Below are 19,810 nucleotides of genomic sequence, written 5' to 3'. Positions count from 1 at the left end.
AATAAACTTTTTGACAAAAAGTCAACAGGCCTACAGAAGTAATAAGGCATAACAAAAATATGTAGATAATTTATTATATACTGAAAAATGGTCTTAACAGGTTAATACCAAGAAAAAAAGGAATAGTGTTTTTTTTTTTTTTTTGAGACAGAGTCTCACTCTATTGCCCAGGGTAGAGTGCCTTGGCATCAGCCTAGCTCATAGCAACCTCAAACTCCTGAGCTCAAGCCATCCTTCTGCCTCAGCCTCCCGAGTAGCTGGGGCTACAGGCATGTGCCACCATGCCTGGCTAATTGTTTCTATATATTTTTAGTTGGCCAATTAATTTCTTTCTATTTTTTAGTAGAGACGGGGTCTGGCTCTTGCTCAGCCTGAGCAAGAGCTGGTTTTGAACTCCTGACCTTGAGCAATCCTCCTGCCTTGGCCTCCCAGAGTGCTAGGATTATAGGCATGAGCCACCATGCTTGGCCAAAAATAGTGTTTTGAGTTTGTACTGTAAAAACAGTAAGTCGAATGGAGTTTTTCTACTATCCACTGTAGTGCAAATTTTCCCTTGGAAAGATAAAACATTAGAATTCTGAAATTCTTAAATGTGGCACAACAGATCTGCCAACAATCTAAAGAGAAGTGATCCCATCTACTTTTCCCAATTTATTTTTAGGCCAAAATATATGTATTAGCAAAAATGCTTTGGTATATACTACTGGCACATATACAAAATCAACTATTTAACACTGCTCAAAAGAGAGAATTCCTGATGAAAAATGTAAGCATGAATTCTATCTTCCCTTTCATCATCTAGTTTAAAAATACCATAGAAAGATCTGCTTTATTAGAATTCAGTTAAATATTCCTTTCATCAGCAAATATTATTTTAAGGAATAGTTGAAACTCTTGTGCAATTAACATCTGCAGGTATATAAAAGCCAAATTCAGATTTTTGTCTATAGTGGGAATATTTATTCTATGCCCCCACCTCAGGATGTAAGCCCCTGAGAGCCCAATATAATTTTCTCTAAATGCACTTTTTAATTAAAAAATATTTACCAGTTCTGCATATAGAAAGGGGGTAATCACTTTTCAATTTGCTCAACACAGCATCTTACAATGTAGGATTCTGGAAGCAACAAGGCAGAGCCCCTGCTCTAAACCCACCGTTATCATGCTCCCTGCCTCCCTCCAAGAATGATTCTCCAAAGCCTGTGCTAGCTCTGGGCCTCTCAGATCCACCTTCCACCTTCACTACTCAGTTGAGACAGAGAGGCCCACCTTTGTAAGCTGAGTCTGTCAAGCTGCTGAGTCACCTGACTAGCAGGTAAGTTTGTCAGTATAAGGCACTAGTAAGACAAACTAAGACCTAGAAAAGAGAGTGATTTTATAATTTCTAAGACCTACCCAGCCCCCCAAAATTGTAAACCAGCACTTGTCTTAAAATTGGAGTGAAAAAGAGAGTCAGACCAAGAGTCAGAGGCAGATTCTGAATCTAGCTTGGCCAGCACCTGTTTGGATAAGTCTCTCTGCCTCTTTGGGCCTGTTACCTCATAGGTATGATGACCTCTAAAGTTCTTAGTTCTCCGACTCCAGCATGGAGCTACATTTTACAGCTCAGAAACCCCTACATTCCAGCATCTCTACTGAGCTTCACACTTGTTGTCTTGTAACATTTTAAATACAGTAACTGTTTTGAAGTTGAAAGAACAGATTAGAATCCAGAAAACCTGTGTTCAAGTTGAGCCTCTGCCTCCAATATGCTGTAAATTCAGACAAGTTCCTTAACTTGATCCATAATTTCTCTTGGCTCAGTCTCCTCATATGTAAAATAACCTAACTGCCAGACTAGGTGCTCTCTAATGTTTAAAACAAAACTCACCTCTTCCTGAAGTCTGACGTTTACTCAGTTACCTGAGAATCCTCCCAGGACGCAACTCCTCTCTCATTCATTACCCACCCATCTCCTGTCTGAAAAGTCACAAGTTGTTTGTCACATGTCTCTAAAGCACAGACACTGATCTCAGTGCCACTAATCTGATGCAGTATGGGCCACACACATCTTTCATCTAGTCTATCAACTACCCACTGGCCATATCCCATCCTCGTTCTTTCTTCTCTTCAATCCATTCCCCATATTGCTGCCATAGTTATCCTTAAAACACAAAAAATTACACTATCACTCCCCCACCCTGTGTAAGCTTCCAAAATGCCTTAAGAGTGAATATCAAACTCTTCTGAGCTGCGAGCCACCTTCATAGCCTCCCCATACATCCTGTTGATCACCCTTTCCACCCTTTCAATGTATCTTTGTGCTGTGGCATCTTTTGGCTGGGATGCTTCACTCTCTTCTCAGAGTAGTGACTTCATTTCTGAGGATGATAAGGCTCAAACATACCCTTCTTGACCTCAGCTCATGCTGGTGTTTCTCCTTTGTGTCTTTATCTCTTTGGTATCATTTAGCACGCTGCACTCTATTACCTGTCTCCCAACAGAATGTGTTCTGGCAACCAAACAGTGGCTGCTCTATAACAGTAGTGAAATACAGAATTTAGAGTGCAGGCTCTGGGCCCAGCACGGTGGCTCACGCCTGTAATCCTAGCCTGTAATCCTTCGGGAGGCCGAAGCGGGCGGATTGCTCGAGGTAAGGAGTTCAAGCCTGAGCAAGAGTCAGACCCCGTCTCTACTATAAATAGACAGAATTAATTGGCCAACTAATATATATGTAGAAAAAATTAGCCAGGCATGGTGGTGCATGCCTGTAGTCCCAGCTATCGGGAGGCTGAGGCAGGAGGATTGCTTGAGCCCAGGAGTTTGAGGTTGCTGTGAGCTAGGCTGATGCCACGGCACTCACACTAGCCTGGGCAACAAAGTGAGACTCTGTCTCAATAAAATAAAAATAAATAAATAGAGTGCAGGCTCTGGAGCTAGAGTGCCAGGGTTCAAATCCTAGCTTTACTTCTTACTGGCTGTGTCATCTTAGGGAAGATACTTAAATTTCCCCAAACCTATGTGTACATAGCTGGAAAAAATGGAAAACAATGGTTTAAAACTCAAAGGGTTACTATAAAGACAGGAGATAATGTAGGTCAATTGCTTAGCACCCTGTCTAGGGTAGCAGTAATACAAAAATAATAATTAAAATAGTAGCAGCAGCAGCAGAAATAACATTAACAGCTAACACTGACTCAGCCCTTGCTATATGTCATTGTTCACAGACCCTTACATACATTCACTTAGCCTCGCCACTCCATGTGGTGAGTGCTATTATCATCCTCCTTCTCCCCCATTTTTGCATATGTGAAAACTAAGAACACAGAAAGCTTGAGTAACTGCCTCAAAGTCCCAGTACAGAGCCAGAATCCCAGTCTGGTTCCAGAGGCCTGGCTTTTAATCGCCACACATCGTTGCCCGAGTGAGCAATAAATGCTAATTATCAGGCAACCAATAAATGGTTAAACAAAGAAACAAGACTCTACACACAGAAAATTCACCAAATCGCTGGGTGATATAAGCATTCTTATTCCCTCCCATATTTTGTTTGCCGCGTTCCAGAATTTTTATTCTGGATCTCGGAGCTGAGAAAGTACGAAAGTAACCCCGGCAAGGGAGGCCATCCCTCCCCCATGCCCGCCCACGCCCCCAGACCCTCCCCTAAAACTCCGCTCCTCCAGCCCTCCCCTCTCAACAACCTGCATCCGTCTACCCCGCCCCCTCACATTGAAGGCGGGCAGCTGCCCTTCGGGCGCGCGGTGCAGCTCGCGGACCAATTCCATGGCCTTTTCGCAGAACATGGCACCGCCGTCTTGCTCCTGAGGCCTCGCCAACCGCTGGCTCTTACGACGAAACCGTCACGGGGCTCTTAGCCACCGCGCTCCTACGGCTCTCCGTCCTGTGACTGCAGCGGCTCGCCTCGGCCACCGGCTCCGCGCTTTGGCGCCAAACAGGCCTAACCAATAGGAACACGCTGCCGGTATCGCGGGCTACGGTTGCCGAAAAGAGACAATTACATCCGCAGCGCGGCCTCAGCATTAGAGGGGCGGGGGGAGAGGGATGTTTCCCGGGAAAGGTCCCTCCTCGCTGGGCAGACAGCCCCTAGCAGAGATATCGGTTCGAGTTCCGTGTGGCCGGCCAAGCGACTGCGCTCTGTACAGTTGGGGATAAATGCACGCCCGCAGCTTCCTTTTTTCTTTCTGATTCATTCATTTTCGTTCAGCTGCAGAGGGGCACTTTGAGGTTAGGAGGGAAGGCCCAGAGTCTTGATGTGCATTGTTGTTATGACGCAGCGTTTCGTTTTAGTTTTGCAGCGCAGATTGTTTGCTTGATATTAAAGGGAAACCATCTTTTATTTGGTACCTCCTGTATGGTAGTGACTGCAACATATATTTCATTTAACTCACAATTTATCCCTAAAGGTGATTATTAAAACCCACTACTGATAAAGAAACAGAAGTTAGGTAACTTGCCCAAGGTCACACAGGTCTAAAGTGATTAGACCCTGTACTTAGGCTTTCCAACTCCACAGTGCCACCCTTTGACTTGAAAAGTCATTTAAAAACATTTGTAATATTTATTCTAGATTAACATGAATTCACTAGGCATGTTCTTGCCTAAATGACTATGGAAAATTTCCTAACCATATAGAATCTGTAAGGTTTTTGGGAGACAGCGAAAAGAAAAGACAGAAAGAAAGAGTGGGGCCAGACCACGTGGCTTTATTATACACTCCTGGAGGAGGTTCTGGGGCCCCAAGAGAGGGGGTCCCCAGAAGTCACCGCAGTTTGAAGGGGCTGAGGCCTTTTATACCCTTTGGGTGGGGCTAGGGACTTGTAGTGGGAAGAGCTGGGGATTTTCCATTGTGATCTTGGGTGGTCATTTAGAAATAGGAGGGGCTGGAGGTATTTGTGGAATCCAGGAGAGGAAATGTTCTTATCCTGGTGGACTTCTGGGTGTGGTTCCTCTGCTGGACCTGGCAGTTTTGTCCTTGGCTGGTCTGGTCTGGTGAGCCTTTTCTTTTTGATCTAGGGAAGGGAGGGGCCTGCCACCAGCCTTACAGAATCAAACATGGGAATCACTGCTATAGAAACAATTTGTTTTATTCGGCTGTTTTTTAAAAAGCAATATTAAATTCTAAAAAGCAATGTTGGATTCATTCTAGCTAACACTAGAAAGTACGTTGCTCTTTTGCGAGTACAGATACAGTAGATATGTTATCTGAGAAATGTTGAGTGGTATTTCCTTTTCATCTCTACAGCAAGTAATAATTTAGCTAGTGTTTTTTATTGGACCATGCTGCAGGATCATGATTCAAAGACCAGAATCCGTAACCTTCTTCAGCCAAAACCTCCTTAATTTCAGCCCAGATGCAAAGTTCCTTAATGTCCCTCAGACTCACTTCCTTACCTGTAAAATGGGCACAAGAGCACCACCTCTGAGGAGTTGTGATAATTCATTTTCTGCAAGTATTTATGAAGTGCCTACTATGAGCCAGATATTGATCTAGAGACACTGGAAGATAAAGCAGCAAAATAGTCATTTCCCTCAGAATCCACATTCCAGTGTAGGAAAACAACAATACACAGATATAGATATATCGATGACAAATATATTGGTGATAAGGTGATAACTGCTTTATAGAAACCTAAAATCTAATGCAGGTTTTTATAAAGTAAATTGTTTCCACAGTTCACTTTTCATATGTTCGGACAAAAAAAAATTAAATACCTATACATTTGTTTCTAATTAAAAGTTAACTGGCTGAAAGCCGTTTTTTTAAGTGCAGTCCTTGTGGGGAAAGTTATAAATCTTTAAACGTGATTTGCTATCTTTTTCGTTGCGTTCTATGAACCCTGCTGAGGTTTTCCGTGTGAGGACAGCATGACGCCCCCGCTGGGAGTGGAGCGAGCCGGTTCTGCGCTGCGGCTCTGGCTCGCTGGGAGGCCCCTTTGTGGCCTTCCCGTGTTCTCACCCTTCGGGCCACTCAAGTGGGACGCGAAGCGGCCGCGTGTGCTCACGACACTGAGCACTCTGACAAGCGCAGTCCCCAACCCCGCAGGCCCCGCAGGCCCAAGCGCAGCCAGACCCACTGCCCGGCCCTGCTCTGCGGCTGCCGCGCGGCGGCGGCTTCGCTTGCCCTCCTCCAAGATGGCTGCCCGCCGGCGCCTGCGGCTCAGGGCGAGCTCCCTCAGAGCCTGCGGGAGGCGGCCGGGGGCGGGGCCGGGGCGGGAGCCCAGCGCTGATTGGCCTGCGCGGCTGACCGGCCCCCGCTCTGGTCCGTAGCGGGCGCCGCGGCCTGGGGCTGGGATGTGAGGAGCTGCCGGCTCCGTGCTCCCGGCTCCGCGCGGTGGCCGTGGCGGTTGTGAGATACGGCGACTGCGGCGCAGGCGGGCGGGCGAAGCCAGCGGGCGCGGTCGGCGGCCGGCCCTGTCGGCTGCGGGATGAGGAAGCGGACCGAGCCCGTCACTTTGGAGCATGAGCGCTGCGCCGTCTCGGACTCGCCCTCCTCCGGCTCGGCCGCCGCGGCGCTGGACGCCGACTGCCGCCTGAAGCAGAACCTACGCCTGGCGGGCAAGGGGCCGGCCGAGCCGCGCTGCGCAGCCGACGCGGGCATGAAGCGGGCGCTGGGCAGGTGAGACACCGCGCAGGGAGCGGGGCGGGCCCCCTCACCTGGCCTCCAGGTGCGGCCCGCAGGAAGCCCCGAAGCCTCCACCACCTCCTCTTGTTAGCCATCTGCAGGGGCACCTCCACCTGGCCCCCATCCCCCGGTATCCTCTGTCCCTTCTCCAAACCTTTTCCTCTCTCTTGGCCCGCAGGTCGCCCCCAGGCCCTCGCCTTCCCCGAGGCGCCAGCCCTCAGGAGTGCTCTTCCCCAGTGTCCCCCCTGGCCCTCCGCGCCCCTGCTCGCGTGCCCGGCCTCGCATCCCTGCGCGTTCCCTGCTGGGAGCCCTTTCAGCAAGGGGTTTGGAGAGGCCCGCGTCATGACCTCGCGTGGGAGAGTAGGGCAGGGGCGAGGAGTCCTTGGGGAGGTCCCCGGACGCCCGGCACGTCCGAGGGGGCAGGCTGAGGAGCCGGCACCAGACCCTGGGAGCGCCGGGCCCACTCGGGTCTTCTGCTTCGCTTTGGGCCCACAGCCGAGCGCCCCTGTGACGGGGTTGGCGCGTGCGGAAGCTTCCTAGTACCCTGGTCTCTCCCTTCGGTGATGCTGGTTGTCAGAAGTAGCATCGCCGCTCAAAACTGCTGCACCTTTGGGCTGCAGTGTCCAAAGGAAAGGAAGGGTGCACCGCATCCTCAGCTGTCGTGTGCTGGGCAGGTAGCCTGTGGCGCCTGTAATCTATCCGTCTGAGTTTGTCTCCTTGGGAATCACCCGTAGATCCCTGAAGTCATTTGGTTAGTTGTGTTCCCCCTTTGGATAGGAGATGAATACGTTTACCTAAAGCTGATTTCAAAATTGAGATAGGAGCATATTTCACAGGGACACATTTCTCTTCCTGTCTGCTGCTTTCTTAATTATCTGGCTGTTTGTTCATGGCAGTTTTGAATGAAGCCTGATATTTCATGGTGTTGTTTGAAGAAGTTAGTATACATAATGTTCTCAGGTGTTGTAACAGAGTTATTTTCATTTCTTTTGGGCTCAACTGGAATGCCCTTAATGGCCACTTAAAGAAAATAAATTCAACTTCATTGCTTAAAAGATCATGAAATTTATCTATAGGTGCTTCTAAGACATGGTTCTCAATGCTGCCAAAAGGGCAGGGACAGACAGTTTTGTTTTTTTGTGTGTGTAAAATTATCTAGCAACTGATCAATATCTTTTTGTGAAATTAATCTGTTCTCTTATACTCTGAAAAGGTTTATCTGCAGTAAAAACTCATAATTAGCTTTAATGCACTTTCCCCAGGCTTGACATAACACTTAAATAAGTTGGAAAATTCTTGCTTTGAAAAAATCAAATTGTTATGTACAATAATTTTGGGGGGAAGCAATGCTGGCCTGGCACCTTCCTTGAAAGATGTACTGTATTAAAATGACCTAATTAATTTTTATTTTTGTGTCGGGGACAGAGAAATTCCAGTGGTGCCTATATCTTTTGGATAAACAAATGGTTGTTAGGGGAATAAAAAGCAAAACAGAGGGGAGGAAGGCCAAATTTGTGTTATCCCTTGGCTTCCGTCCCTCTTGCCTAAACCCCCTCTTGCCTTCCCCAGACATTCTTGTGCTCTGTTCTCTCCTTCACTCAGGCTCTGCTGTGCTGTCACCTTCTCAGACCTTCCCAGACCAGCCTGTCCCAGTTTATCTTATCACTTACCCGGCATTATAATTATTGCATGCCTACTGTTGACTTGCTTTACTCCTGTCTTCTCCTCTATGAGAATGGAAGCACTATGAGAACAGAGATGTTGTTTTCTCTACCTCTTTATCTTCAGTGCCTGACACATATTAGGGGGTAGAAAATACTTTTTGATTGAACATATATCTGTAGAATAAATTTTCAGAAGTGGAATTGCTGGGTCAAGGGGTGTACATTTATAACTTTGAAAGATAAAGCCAAATTACCCCACAAAGAAGTTGCACTGGTTTGTATAGAAGTTGCACACCCTCCCCCCCACTAATACTGTATATTACCACTTTTTTTAATATTACCGTGTGTGTGTGTGTGTGTGTGTGTGTGTGTGTGTGTGTGTGTGTTTAAGACAGGGTCTTGCTTTGTTGCCCAGGCTAGAGTGCCGTAGTGCTGTCGTAGTTCACTATAGCCTGGAACTCTTGGGCTCAAGCAATCCTCCTGCCTTAGCCTCTCCAGAAGCTAGGACTATAGGCATGCCACCATGCTCAGCTATTTTTCAAGTTTTTCGTGGAGAGAGGGTCTTGCTATGTTGCCCAGGCTGGTCTTGAACTCCTGGCCTCAAGTGATCCTTCTACCTCAGCCTCCCAAAGTGCTGAGCTTACAGGTGTGAGCCACCATGCCTTACCACGTATTTTGACCTTTGTGTGATTGATGAAAATAGTATCTGATTTGTAGCTTTAATTTGTATTACTTGTTAGATGGCATTTTGGTATATTTTTATAAGGTATACATTTGCAGTTACTTATGTCTTTTATGACCCTCCTTTGTTTGGGTCCTCCTGCACATATTTTTAAATCTTTATTATGGATATTTTCAAATATACAGAAGTGGAGAAGACATAAATGTCATCTTCTTGTGTATCACTTAATTTCAGCAGTTTTCAATGTTTATCCAATGTTAAATCATCTATCCTTCCTCTCCTCCATTTTTTGTAGGATAGGGGAATTGAATATTTTAAAACAAATTATTTCATCCATAAGTACTTCACAGTGTATCTTGAATAAGGCCTTTTTGAAATATGTATAACCCCAAATGCTATTATCATATCTATTAAAATCAATAATTTATTATCTAATATTAATATTATATTGTATGTAGTCCATATACACATTTCCCAAATGGTCTCAAATGTCTTTTTTATAGTTATATTTGGAAATCCTGTATATTTCTTAAATTTTTAAAATTATTTCTAGTTTTACCTTTTTTGTTATTGAAAATAGGATCCTTTATTACATATTCTTATTAGTTGTATTTAGTAATACTTTTAGTATTTTTTTTTTAAGAGCAACAGAGACAGGGTCTTACTCTATCACCCAGGCTGAAAAGTGTAGTAGTGTGATCATAGCGCACTGCAACCTCAAACTCCTGTGCTCAAACAATCCTCTTGCCTCAGACTCCTGAGTAGCTGGGACTACAGAGTTGTGCCAACACATCTGGCTAATTTTTTTCATTTTTTGTTTAGATGGAGTCTTACTGTGTTGCCCAGACTGGTCTCAAACTCCAACCTTAGTCTCCCAAAGTGCTGAGATTACAGGCATGAGCCACCATTCTCAGCTCTATTTGTTATAATTTTGTAACTCAAAATTTAATTAATCCTATTGTTTTGAATAGTTTTTGCAGTTGGTTTTCTTGAGTTTTCTAGGTATACTATTATATCAGCTGTAAACAATAAGAATTTTGTCCTGTGTTTTCCGATTTTTATGTCTCTTGTTTCATTCTGTTGTTTGATTGCATTGAATTTCCAGAACAAAGTTAAATAATAGGGCCGACACTGGGTACACTTGTCTACTTCCTGACTTTGATGAGAATACTTTTGATGTTTTTGTCATTAAGTGCCATGGTAGTTATTTTATATATGTGTATATAGTCCCTCCTGGCCTCAAGAAAATATTTGTTGATTCTGAGAGACCAGTGGGATGCTGAGGTCTGTGAAGTGGAGAGGACATGTTCTGTGTGAAGGAGCAGCAGCCACCCCAACCTGTCTTGTTGCTTCCTGGCAGGAATGTGGCTCCAGAGTGGCCAGATCTTCTAGTCTTTCCAGAAAAGGGGAACTGGTGTTTTGTTGTCGTGGGGATTTTTTTGTGTGTGTACATGTGCATGTGTGTACTTTTTGGTGTTTGTTAAAATTTCTGGGCTAAAGGGTAATTTTTAAAAGGTAAATATTTATCGAATTAATGTATCAACTCTATATTCCTTGAGAAGAGGAACTAGATATTAGTTTTGCTTTTCACAATGTCAGGTACGAGGAGGTGCTGGGCAAACGAGGGATCTTGTGGGCCTTTCACAAAACCCTCAGGAACATGCTTTGAAGGCAGTCTAGTTTGAACCCTGAGCAGCCAGTCATGAGATGTACAAGGCCTATGTGTCTTAGTCAACAGTCTATCCTTCTAGTCCCAACCCGCAGGCCGGATATGCCAAATTGACAGAGATCAGTGAGCTACATGGGAGGTTTTGTAGTTGGCTTACCCTCACATGAAATATTAAAGAACACAGTCATCACCCTTGGTTCTTCCTTGGCTCAAAGGAAGGACTTCATCCAAGGCTGCTAATAGCTTTACCATAACCCAGAAGGGCAGCTGGCTGAGGTTGATGCCTGTCTCCTTCAACATCAGCCTTCTTGACGTTTAACATCAAGCTCACCCTCCAAGCGTGTCTGTGTGGTATGTCTTCATCCTTTACAGATTAGGAAGATGAGAGTGAGTTCTGAGCTAGCTTTTGTGGTTAAAGTCTGCTTTGTTCATCTCCTTTCTCGTTCCACTCAGCCCAGAGTACAGTCTGGGCCAGGACTGTGACAAGGAATGAGGCAGGCTTTGTTTATGACAGCTGAACTGCAGCCCCCAGTTGGGTCTGCGTCTTCTCAACTTGGTGGATCTTATCTCAGCCGTACTCTAGCCAGGGACCTGGAACACTGGGATGCTTCACCACTGCCTCTGGCTTTTCTGGGGCTCTGTGTCCTGTATCTCTGCTTGGTTTCCAGTTCCTTTCAGCCAATACATACCCTCCCTTCCCAAGGGAGTGTCTGCCTTCTGCACTGACTTTGGCAGACAGACCTGAACTGTGGGAGATCTTTGAGCAGGCTGAAAACTCCTGGGACACTCTCATGGTGTAGTCTTGGAAAGAGGCATGGAAGGTGGGTCACCTTGTCGGGTTTACAGTGATGGAGACAGGACCCCATTCCAGACTTCTGCTCCTCTTCCCATTGATGCACCTTTCCTTCCACAGTGAAATCTGTAGGGAAAACGTTTATTGAAATATAATCTTGAAAGCTGACAGATTAAGTCAACACTCTTCACCCAGATATGATGCCATAGAATGTAGGTTTTGATGGGTTTGTGCTTTGCCAGATGCTCTTTCAGCATGGAGAGTGAGTAAGTCATTTGTCTCATACTAAACTAAGGGCCAGGGTCTGGAGTGTCAGCCAGGACAGAGGGAGCCAAACAACACAGGGAAGAAGGAGAGCCAGGATGTCTGGGTTTGAATGTCTTATTAGCAGAAGGACCTCCCATTTTGGCTTGGCCTCCATTGTAGTATGATTTAGTATTGGAAAGGAGAGGTTGCATGGAGAATGGGGACTCAAGTGAGTGTTTTCAGATTCTGTGGCTTGGGGTGAGCTTTCTGAGTTCGTTTCATCACCTGTGATATGGGGATAAGAATGTCTTCCTTGTAGAATTGTGATGAGGCCCAGCTGTGTGGAAAGTTCCTGGGACACGGTGAGCATACAGTCAGTGGTGTCTTCTAGTATGAACACTTCTTATTATTGTCACTACTATTATGAGATGAGAGTACTGGGAAAGCTCTGTTAGCTCATGTCAAGAAGGATTTACTCCTTCTTCCCTTTTCTGCCCTCAAAATATTTTAGTTTGGGCCGGGCGTGGTGGCTCACGCCTGTAATCCTAGCACTTTGGGAGGCCGAGGTGGGCGGATTGCTCAAGGTCAGGAGTTCGAAACCAGCCTGAGTGAGACCCAGTCTCTACCAAAAATAGAAATAAATTAATTGACCAACTAAAAACATACATACAAAAAATTAGCCAGGCATGGTGGCGCATGCCTGTAGTCCCAGCTACTCGGGAGGCTGAGGCAGTAGGATCGCTGAGCCCGGGAGATTGAGGTTGCTGTGAGCCAGGCTGATGCCACGGCACTCACTCTAGCCTGGGCAACAAAGTGAGAATCTGTCTCAAAAAAAAATAAAATAAAATATTTTAGTTTGGCTTCTCAGCCAGGCACATGTAGAGTCTATCTATCAGTTAACATATCTGTTGACATTAGAGCATATTAGAGCATATTTTAACAATACTGTTGGACATTCAACACTTCTTTTGAGTCATTCATTTAACAAAGTTTGAGTACCTGTTATGTCCAATAACACTTGTGAATGCTGAGGCTACAGCAGTGCTATAGTGGACTTTATGTTCTGTGAGGGGAGACAGATAACAAGTAAAGAAGTACATGATGTGCAAGGTGCTCAGGGTGTGAAGAGGGAACATAGAGCCAGTAAAGGAGCCACTACAGATGAGACCCCCTGGTGGTGTGTGCACAGTCTGTATGGGCAGGAGGCCCTTCTCAGGGGAACATGTGAATAGAAACTACTGACAGCTTTAAAGCAGTGGAATGGCATGATATGATGTATGTGTCACCTGTCACTCTGACTGTGACAAGAACAGACTGGGGGTTGGGAGAGCAGGGAGACCAGCTAGGGGCTGCAGGAATCATCCAGTCAAGAAAGAGTTGACAGGGGCTTGGGCCAGGGCAGTAGCCATGGAGGTGAATGTTAGGAGCTAAAAGGGAGACCCACGAAGCCTCAGGTGTAGCAAAATATGGTTTATTTGAGCATCTGAATGCAGATGGGTGGAGGCCAAAAAGAGCATCCACTCTAGGAAGGGGAGAGCAATGAGTTTTATAGGAGATTTGGATGGAAGTTTGGGGAGGGTGAAATTTTTTCTTTTTGAAAACTGAACATTTTTATTTCAAAATTAAGTTTTGTTTGTTTGTTTTGTTTTTGAGACAGAGTCTCACTCTGTTGCCCTGGCTAGAGTGCCATGGCATCAGCCTAGCTCACAGCAACCTCAAACTCCTGGGCTCAAGCAATCCTCCTGCCTCAGCCTCCTGAGTAGCTGGGACTACAGGCATGTGCCACCATGCCCAGCTAATCGTTTCTATATTTTTAGTTGGCCAATTAATTTCTTTCTATTTTTAGTAGAGAAAGGGTCTTGCTCTTGCTCAGGCTGATTTCGAACTCCTGACCTTGAGCGATCTGCCCGCCTTCAGTCTCCCAGAGTGCTAGGATTACAGGTGTGAGCCACCGCGCCTGGCTCAATTTCAAAATTAAGTTCTTAAAATATGAAAAATATAAAATGTGAATACTGAAATATAAAATGTGATATATAATGTAATTTCCTTAATCAAACACTTCTCATAGTTTAGTTAAATATATATATATGCATGCATGTGTGTATACACATGTGCGTACATATATATTTTCTTTCTTTTTTTTATTTCAGGAAATTATGGGTGTACAAACATTTTGGTTACATGTTATGACTTTGCCATATCCCCAACCATGATTTGAGATGTGCCCTTTCCCCCTACAATGCTCACTGCATCCATTAGTTGTGCGTTTGCCCACCCAGATTTCCCTACCCTCAAAGAATATTACTTCTGTGTGAGCACCTTAGTGTTGATCAGTTAGTGACAGTTTGATGGCGAATACATATGGTGCCTATTCTTCCATTCTTGTGATACTTCACTTTGGAGGATGGGCTCAAGCTCTATCTAGGAAAATATAAGAGGTGCTAGATCACCATTGTCTTTTATCATTGAGTAGTATTCCATTGTATACATATACCAAATTTTTTTAATCCACTCATGGGTTGACGGGCACTTGGGTTGTTTCCATATCCCATATCCTTGCTATAGTGAATTGTGCTGCCATAAACTTTCAAGTGAAGATATCTTTATTATAGAATGACTTTTGTTCCTTTGGGTAGATGCTTAATAGTCACATGGGTGAAATTTTTTCTGAGCAGTAACCAGTTCTGCAGTTGTCTATGGTCAGAGTTAGATTTACAACCTCCAGACTGCTGTGGCTATTGTTTCATAAGCCTTATGATCACTAAGTTTTCCATTACCTGCATTCTATCCTATACATACTTTCCAGGTTCCCACCCTGAGCAAGCCTAACAGTGAGAAGACCCATGGAATTTTGCATTCACAAATTATTTTCTGAGCAATTGGAAGAATGGAGTTGCCAGATTCTGAGATGAGGACAATCATAGAAAAAGCAGGTGCTTTAGAGTGGGGGAAGTAACGAGTTTGGTGGAATGGGGAGTCCAAGATATAGTTCAGGGGAGAGATTAGGGCCTGTGTCTGCCGCCAGGTGGTGCCTAGAGCCCTGGGGGCGGGGGGGTGTCATCAGGACAAAGGAGGGGTCAGATGGTCTGGGCAGCAAGTTAGGAGCAGAGCCAAGGCAAAGTGTGAGGCAACTTCATAAAGAAAGCCTGTTGCTGAGATCTGCATAACTGGACTTGGTGACATGGAGAGCAGTGTTGGTGGCAGGGACTTACTGGAGTGGTGGGGGCAAGAGCCTGATGGAGAGGGCTCAAGGGAGAAGTGGAGAGAGAATTCAGAAAGCTTTTCTAAGGAGTTTTTGCTATAAAGGGGAACAGATGGGGGCAGGGGTAGCTGGAGGGGGAGAGTTTTCTGATCAGTGATATTAATAGAACATTCTAGGGTGCTCAGGAGAGGGGAAGACTGGTGAGTGGGACAGAGTGGGTGCAGTGAGAACAGGACCCAGTGCCTCAAGGCAGAGTAGAAGTGTTCCACTCAAACTGGAAGGATGGCTGAGGATGTAGGAAAAGGCATGGGTAGGTTGGTAGACTTGTGGGTGGAGGCATGTGCTGGTTCTCTTCTGGGTGCTCCTGCAGGTCCTATGAAATAAGCAGCAAGGCCATCGCTGGAAGGGAACAGGGAAAGTGAGATGCTGGGGGCTTCTCCCTTTCAGTTCCCTACCTGGGCTCAGTCTAAGCCCTCTATCAACTGAATCAAATCTTCCTATCATATTTGCTAAATTCTCATTAACATAAACAGTCATACTGCTTAGCAGGGAATCTTTCTGACATTTCATATTTTCAAAATGGAAATCATTTTAGCTGTGACTTGCTGTGTCTGAGGAGGTGGCATGTTCTGCATGGCTGAGTGCTATCCTGCTCTGGAAGGCCTGAACGGGAGGCCAGCATCCGTGCAAGGGCCTGGCATGCATCCCAGGATGGGGGGCTTACAGCAGGCTTGAGGTGGAGGTAGAAGAAAGGTCCATATGATTTGAGGTCAAAACAGAGTGATTAGGTAGGACCAAGGCAGAATTCTTACCTCTCAGGGTTTACTGATGCACAAATTGCTAAGTTTCTTCACTGTTAAATAGAATTAGTCTTGGGATGATACTTGTGGATTTAGTTGTCTTAATTTCATATGATCTGTTTACCAGGTATGGAAATGTCCTGGGGGGGGGGAGGGATTAAGAGGAGCGTGCAGATAGGTGTCAATGTGGGAGAATTTGAGAAGATTTAGAACTCTTCAGTTTGTACAGATGAAGGCAGAGAAGGGCTACCAGTGAAGGGATACATGCAAATCTCAGGGGTGCTGAAATTTAGGATTTGTTCTTGAAGCTTGAAAGAAGTTGCGCTGAGAGCCTTAGGGTAAAGAAAAGAAAGTCCAAATTTTCTTCATTTCTTATTAGACTGGTGGAATTTCTAAATCTGATTTGCATATATTGACTGAACTATTCATAATGGTAAGGTAAAGGGAAGGTAAAAACATTCAGGGTTGAAGGCCGGGCGCTGTGGCTCACGCCTGTAATCCTAGCTCTTGGGAGGCCGAGGCGGGCGGATTGCTCAAGGTCAGGAGTTCAAAACCAGCCTGAGCAAGAGCGAGACCCCGTCTCTACTATAAATATAAAGAAATAAATTGGCCAACTGATATATATATAAAAAATTAGCCGGGCATGGTGGCGCATGCCTGTAGTCCCAGCTACTTGGGAGGCTGAGGCAGGAGGATTGCTTGAGTCCAGGAGTTTGAGGTTGCTGTGAGCTAGGCTGACGCCACGGCACTCACTCTAGCCTGGGCAACAAAGCGAGACTCTGTCTCAAAAAAAAAAAAACATTCAGGGTTGAAGCCAGTCATTTTAGGTCCCTAGAAGAGATATGGCTTTTAACTTTCAATTGTTCTCTTCTAATAACATATACAACAGCTATGTCCCATCCTTTCATCCTGGACCTGTGCCATCCCTGGTCCTGGAATATCACATTGCTCCTGCCTGAAAGTGGCCACGTAAGTGTCAGGTGTTTGTAGGTCATTTTATTCAGCAGTTACTGTGCTCCTGTTTGTTGCATGCTCTTCTGGACACTGGGAATGTAACGATGCAAGAAAGCAGTACCTGTCCTCATGGATTGGTTGTCTGTTTTTATGCTTGGCAGCCATCAGCATTTGCACCCCCATGTTTTGATGATGCCTGTGGCAAAGTGAAAAGACAGAGATGGCTGGAAACGATTAGCCTGCTATCTTATTCATGCTTTCTTAAACACTCATTAGTTGCTCTGGTATTTTTATGTACTGATTTATCTTCAGAGTATCTGCTATGGTTTGAATCTGTCCCCCAAAAGTTCATGTGTTGGAAACTTGATCCTCAATGTAGCAGTATTGAGGGGGTAGACGTTTGGGAGGCGATTCGGTCATGAGGGCTCTGCCTTCGTGAGTGGATTAAACCATTCATGGATTAATGGATTATTGAGAATAGGTCTAAAAAAAAAGCCAGTTTGGCCATCTCTTGTGAGTCCTCTCACTATGTGATAGCCTGCAGCCTCGGGACTCTACAGAGAATCCCTACTCACAAGAAGGCCCTCACCCTTGGACTTCCTAGCCTCCAAAACTGTAAGAACTAAATGTATTTTCTTATGAATTACCCAGTCTCAGGTATTCAGGTATAGCAACAGAAAATGTATTAAAATGGTATCTCATCTTTTAGCCTCTCACTTCATTGATAGAATATAATGCCAAATATATCACTGGCCAACTGAGCTATCTAGAGATATAAGAAAAATTCCCACAGTTTAGGGACACAGGACACTTTGGCAAGGCACATCATGGCAGAACCTATAGGAAGGAAAAAAAGAAGACTGCTATTCTAGGACATTTGATAATTGGCTTAGAGTTCTAGAAAAAAGAGACTGTTACACTAGTACTGGCCAGCTGGGAGCCTGCCAGTGCAGTGCTGGGGCCTCAGGAGAAAACTGAAGGAGATTCTTTAGGGCCCAGGGAGGAATCTCCAGGTGTGAGGTCACCCCAGGAGATGCCATTGCCATGGTGAAAGGCAGCCTCTGAAGGTCCATCTCTCTCTCACTCCATTCCTTTTTCAAACAGTTTAACTTTTTTTTCTGATTCCAAAATAATAAGGTGTCTTAATAAAAATTTAAAACAGAGAAAGATAATCGAGAAAGTGAAACTCCTTCTCAACAATTACTATTAATGTGGCCTATATTGAGAGTATTGCTTGCATGTTCTTCCATTCATTTTAACGAATATGTTCTTTTCATTCATTAAGCCTTTGTTGAGGGCTTGGGGATATGGATAAAGCATTGCTCAAGAGTGGGACAAGTCCCAGTCCATGTGGAACTTATATTCTCATGAAAGAGAAACAGCAAAAAAGGTACATGTAACATACAGTACAATTTCAAGGGGTGGTAAAGTGCTATAAAAAAAAATAAAGCAAGGTAGGTAATGTGGTCCTGTTTAAAGCACTTAAAAACAAGCTGTGTCGCAGTGGTACAATATTTTGTTTCTGCCAGGAAAATAAAGCCTTCTCACAGTAGGACACCCAGCTGTTTAACTCTGCCAACAAAATCCTCATGATTTTTTGTTTTCTTCTTTGGGAACAAAGAGACATTTGTGGATTGCTCTTGTGTGTTTTATTAAGGCCTTAAAGTTTTCAGTAAAACTGTACAGTGAAATTGTTCTCAATAATGACCATGTTCAAATAAGATTTCGAAGACTATTGTTACAATTTTCTACCCAAAAACTAAAAAGAATTTAATCCAACTATTGATCTTAGGGAATGAATCTCAGCTTTACTCATTTGTTCCTTCTGAGAGAATATAATGAAATAAGGTAAAACATTTTTCCTCAAAAATTTTGATGGTTACAGTAATGGAGGAATTGGTGAAAAGCAATTTGTAGACACATTTAAAAAGAAATATAGAACTCCCACTTCTGGCAAGATGGAGTAACAACGGACTGAATTTACCCTGAAATAAGCAAAACAGCAGCAACAACGAAAACAGACAAGATACATGAAACAAAATTTGTTTTCAAAACATGTGGCACCAGGCAACAAGGGACAATAACCTCTGAGAGGTGGAAGACAAATGAGGTGAGGCCTACGATTGCCCCAGCTGACTACCTTGAGAGTTTCTACACTATAGCTCATTGAGGGGGAAACTGAGCTGGGGAGCCTGGTGAACTCCCTGAGTTGTGGCTATGGAGCTGAGAGGTTGCTAGAGTTTATAGGACAGAGTACCAGAGAGGAAAGAGCAGCAGAGAGAGAGAGATCCTGGGATCTGTAGCGTTTCCCCCTTAATCACTCAGGAGAGCACTGATTTGCACTTGTGTGTGAGGAACTATCTGAAGCTGAGGAAAGGACTACTTGAAAAGATTAGAAGGAATAGTCCCTGTTCCCTACAGCAAGACCATGATCCACAGGAATATAATATATCCACTCAGGAATATAATACTTAAGTAGTAGGAAATAATCAGCCCTAGACTGAGCACTGCTCCATACCCACCTAACTAATCCTAAAAGCAAGAACTAAAAGAATCAGTGTTTCATAATAACTTAACTGCAGTGTGGAACAAGCCTCAGCACCCAAAAAAGTAAAATTCACAAGTTGTAGCATCCATTCAAAAATGGTCAGATGTATGAATTTGCTCAGGCTGCCGTAACAAAGTAACATGGCCTGGGTGAATTAAATGACAGAAATTTATTTTCTCACAATTCTGGAGGCTACAAGTCCAAGATCAAGGTGTTAGCAGGGTTGGTTTCTTGTAAGGCCTCTCCCTTAGCTTGTAGATGACCATGTCCTCCCTGTGTCTTCACATAGTCATCTTTCTGTGTGTCTCTTTCCAAATTTCTCCTATTAAGGATTAGTTCTTTTTGATTAGGGCCTACCCTAATGACCTCATTTTAATGTAATTATGTTTTTATTTTATTTTATTTTATTGAGACAGAGTCTTGCTTGTTGACCAGGCTAGAGTGAGTGCCGTGGTGTCAGCCTAGCTCACAGCAACCTCAAACTCCTGGGCTCAAGCAGTCCTGCTGCCTCAGCCTCCCAAGTAGCTGGGACTACAGGCATATGCCACCATGCCCGGCTAATTTTCTATATATATTAGTTGGCCAATTAATTTCTTTCTATTTATAGTAGAGATGGGGTCTTGCTCTTGC

At 44.6% G+C, this 19,810-nt stretch overlaps 2 protein-coding genes across 2 annotated transcripts in view; one reads left to right on the top strand and one right to left on the bottom strand.

Annotated features, from left to right (window-relative positions):
- GINS1 (GINS complex subunit 1) overlaps window positions 1–4,114 on the bottom strand; it is a 32,562-nt gene extending 28,448 nt beyond the window's left edge. Inside the window, exon 1 of the mRNA XM_012745529.3 lies at window positions 3,708–4,114. Within this exon, the coding sequence (XP_012600983.1) occupies window positions 3,708–3,782 (75 nt within the window). The 5' untranslated portion in view covers window positions 3,783–4,114. The remainder of the gene's footprint in view (window positions 1–3,707) is intronic.
- A 2,134-nt stretch (window positions 4,115–6,248) lies between these two features.
- The window catches only part of ABHD12 (abhydrolase domain containing 12, lysophospholipase), a 67,056-nt gene continuing 53,494 nt past the window's right edge, over window positions 6,249–19,810 (top strand). The window contains exon 1 of the mRNA XM_012745526.2: window positions 6,249–6,616. Coding sequence (XP_012600980.1) covers window positions 6,426–6,616 — 191 coding nt within the window. The 5' untranslated portion in view covers window positions 6,249–6,425. The remainder of the gene's footprint in view (window positions 6,617–19,810) is intronic.

This window comes from Microcebus murinus, chromosome 16 (assembly GCF_040939455.1).
Source record: "Microcebus murinus isolate Inina chromosome 16, M.murinus_Inina_mat1.0, whole genome shotgun sequence".
Lineage (NCBI taxonomy): Eukaryota > Metazoa > Chordata > Mammalia > Primates > Cheirogaleidae > Microcebus > Microcebus murinus.
This window is presented reverse-complemented; position numbering and strand designations above follow the sequence as displayed.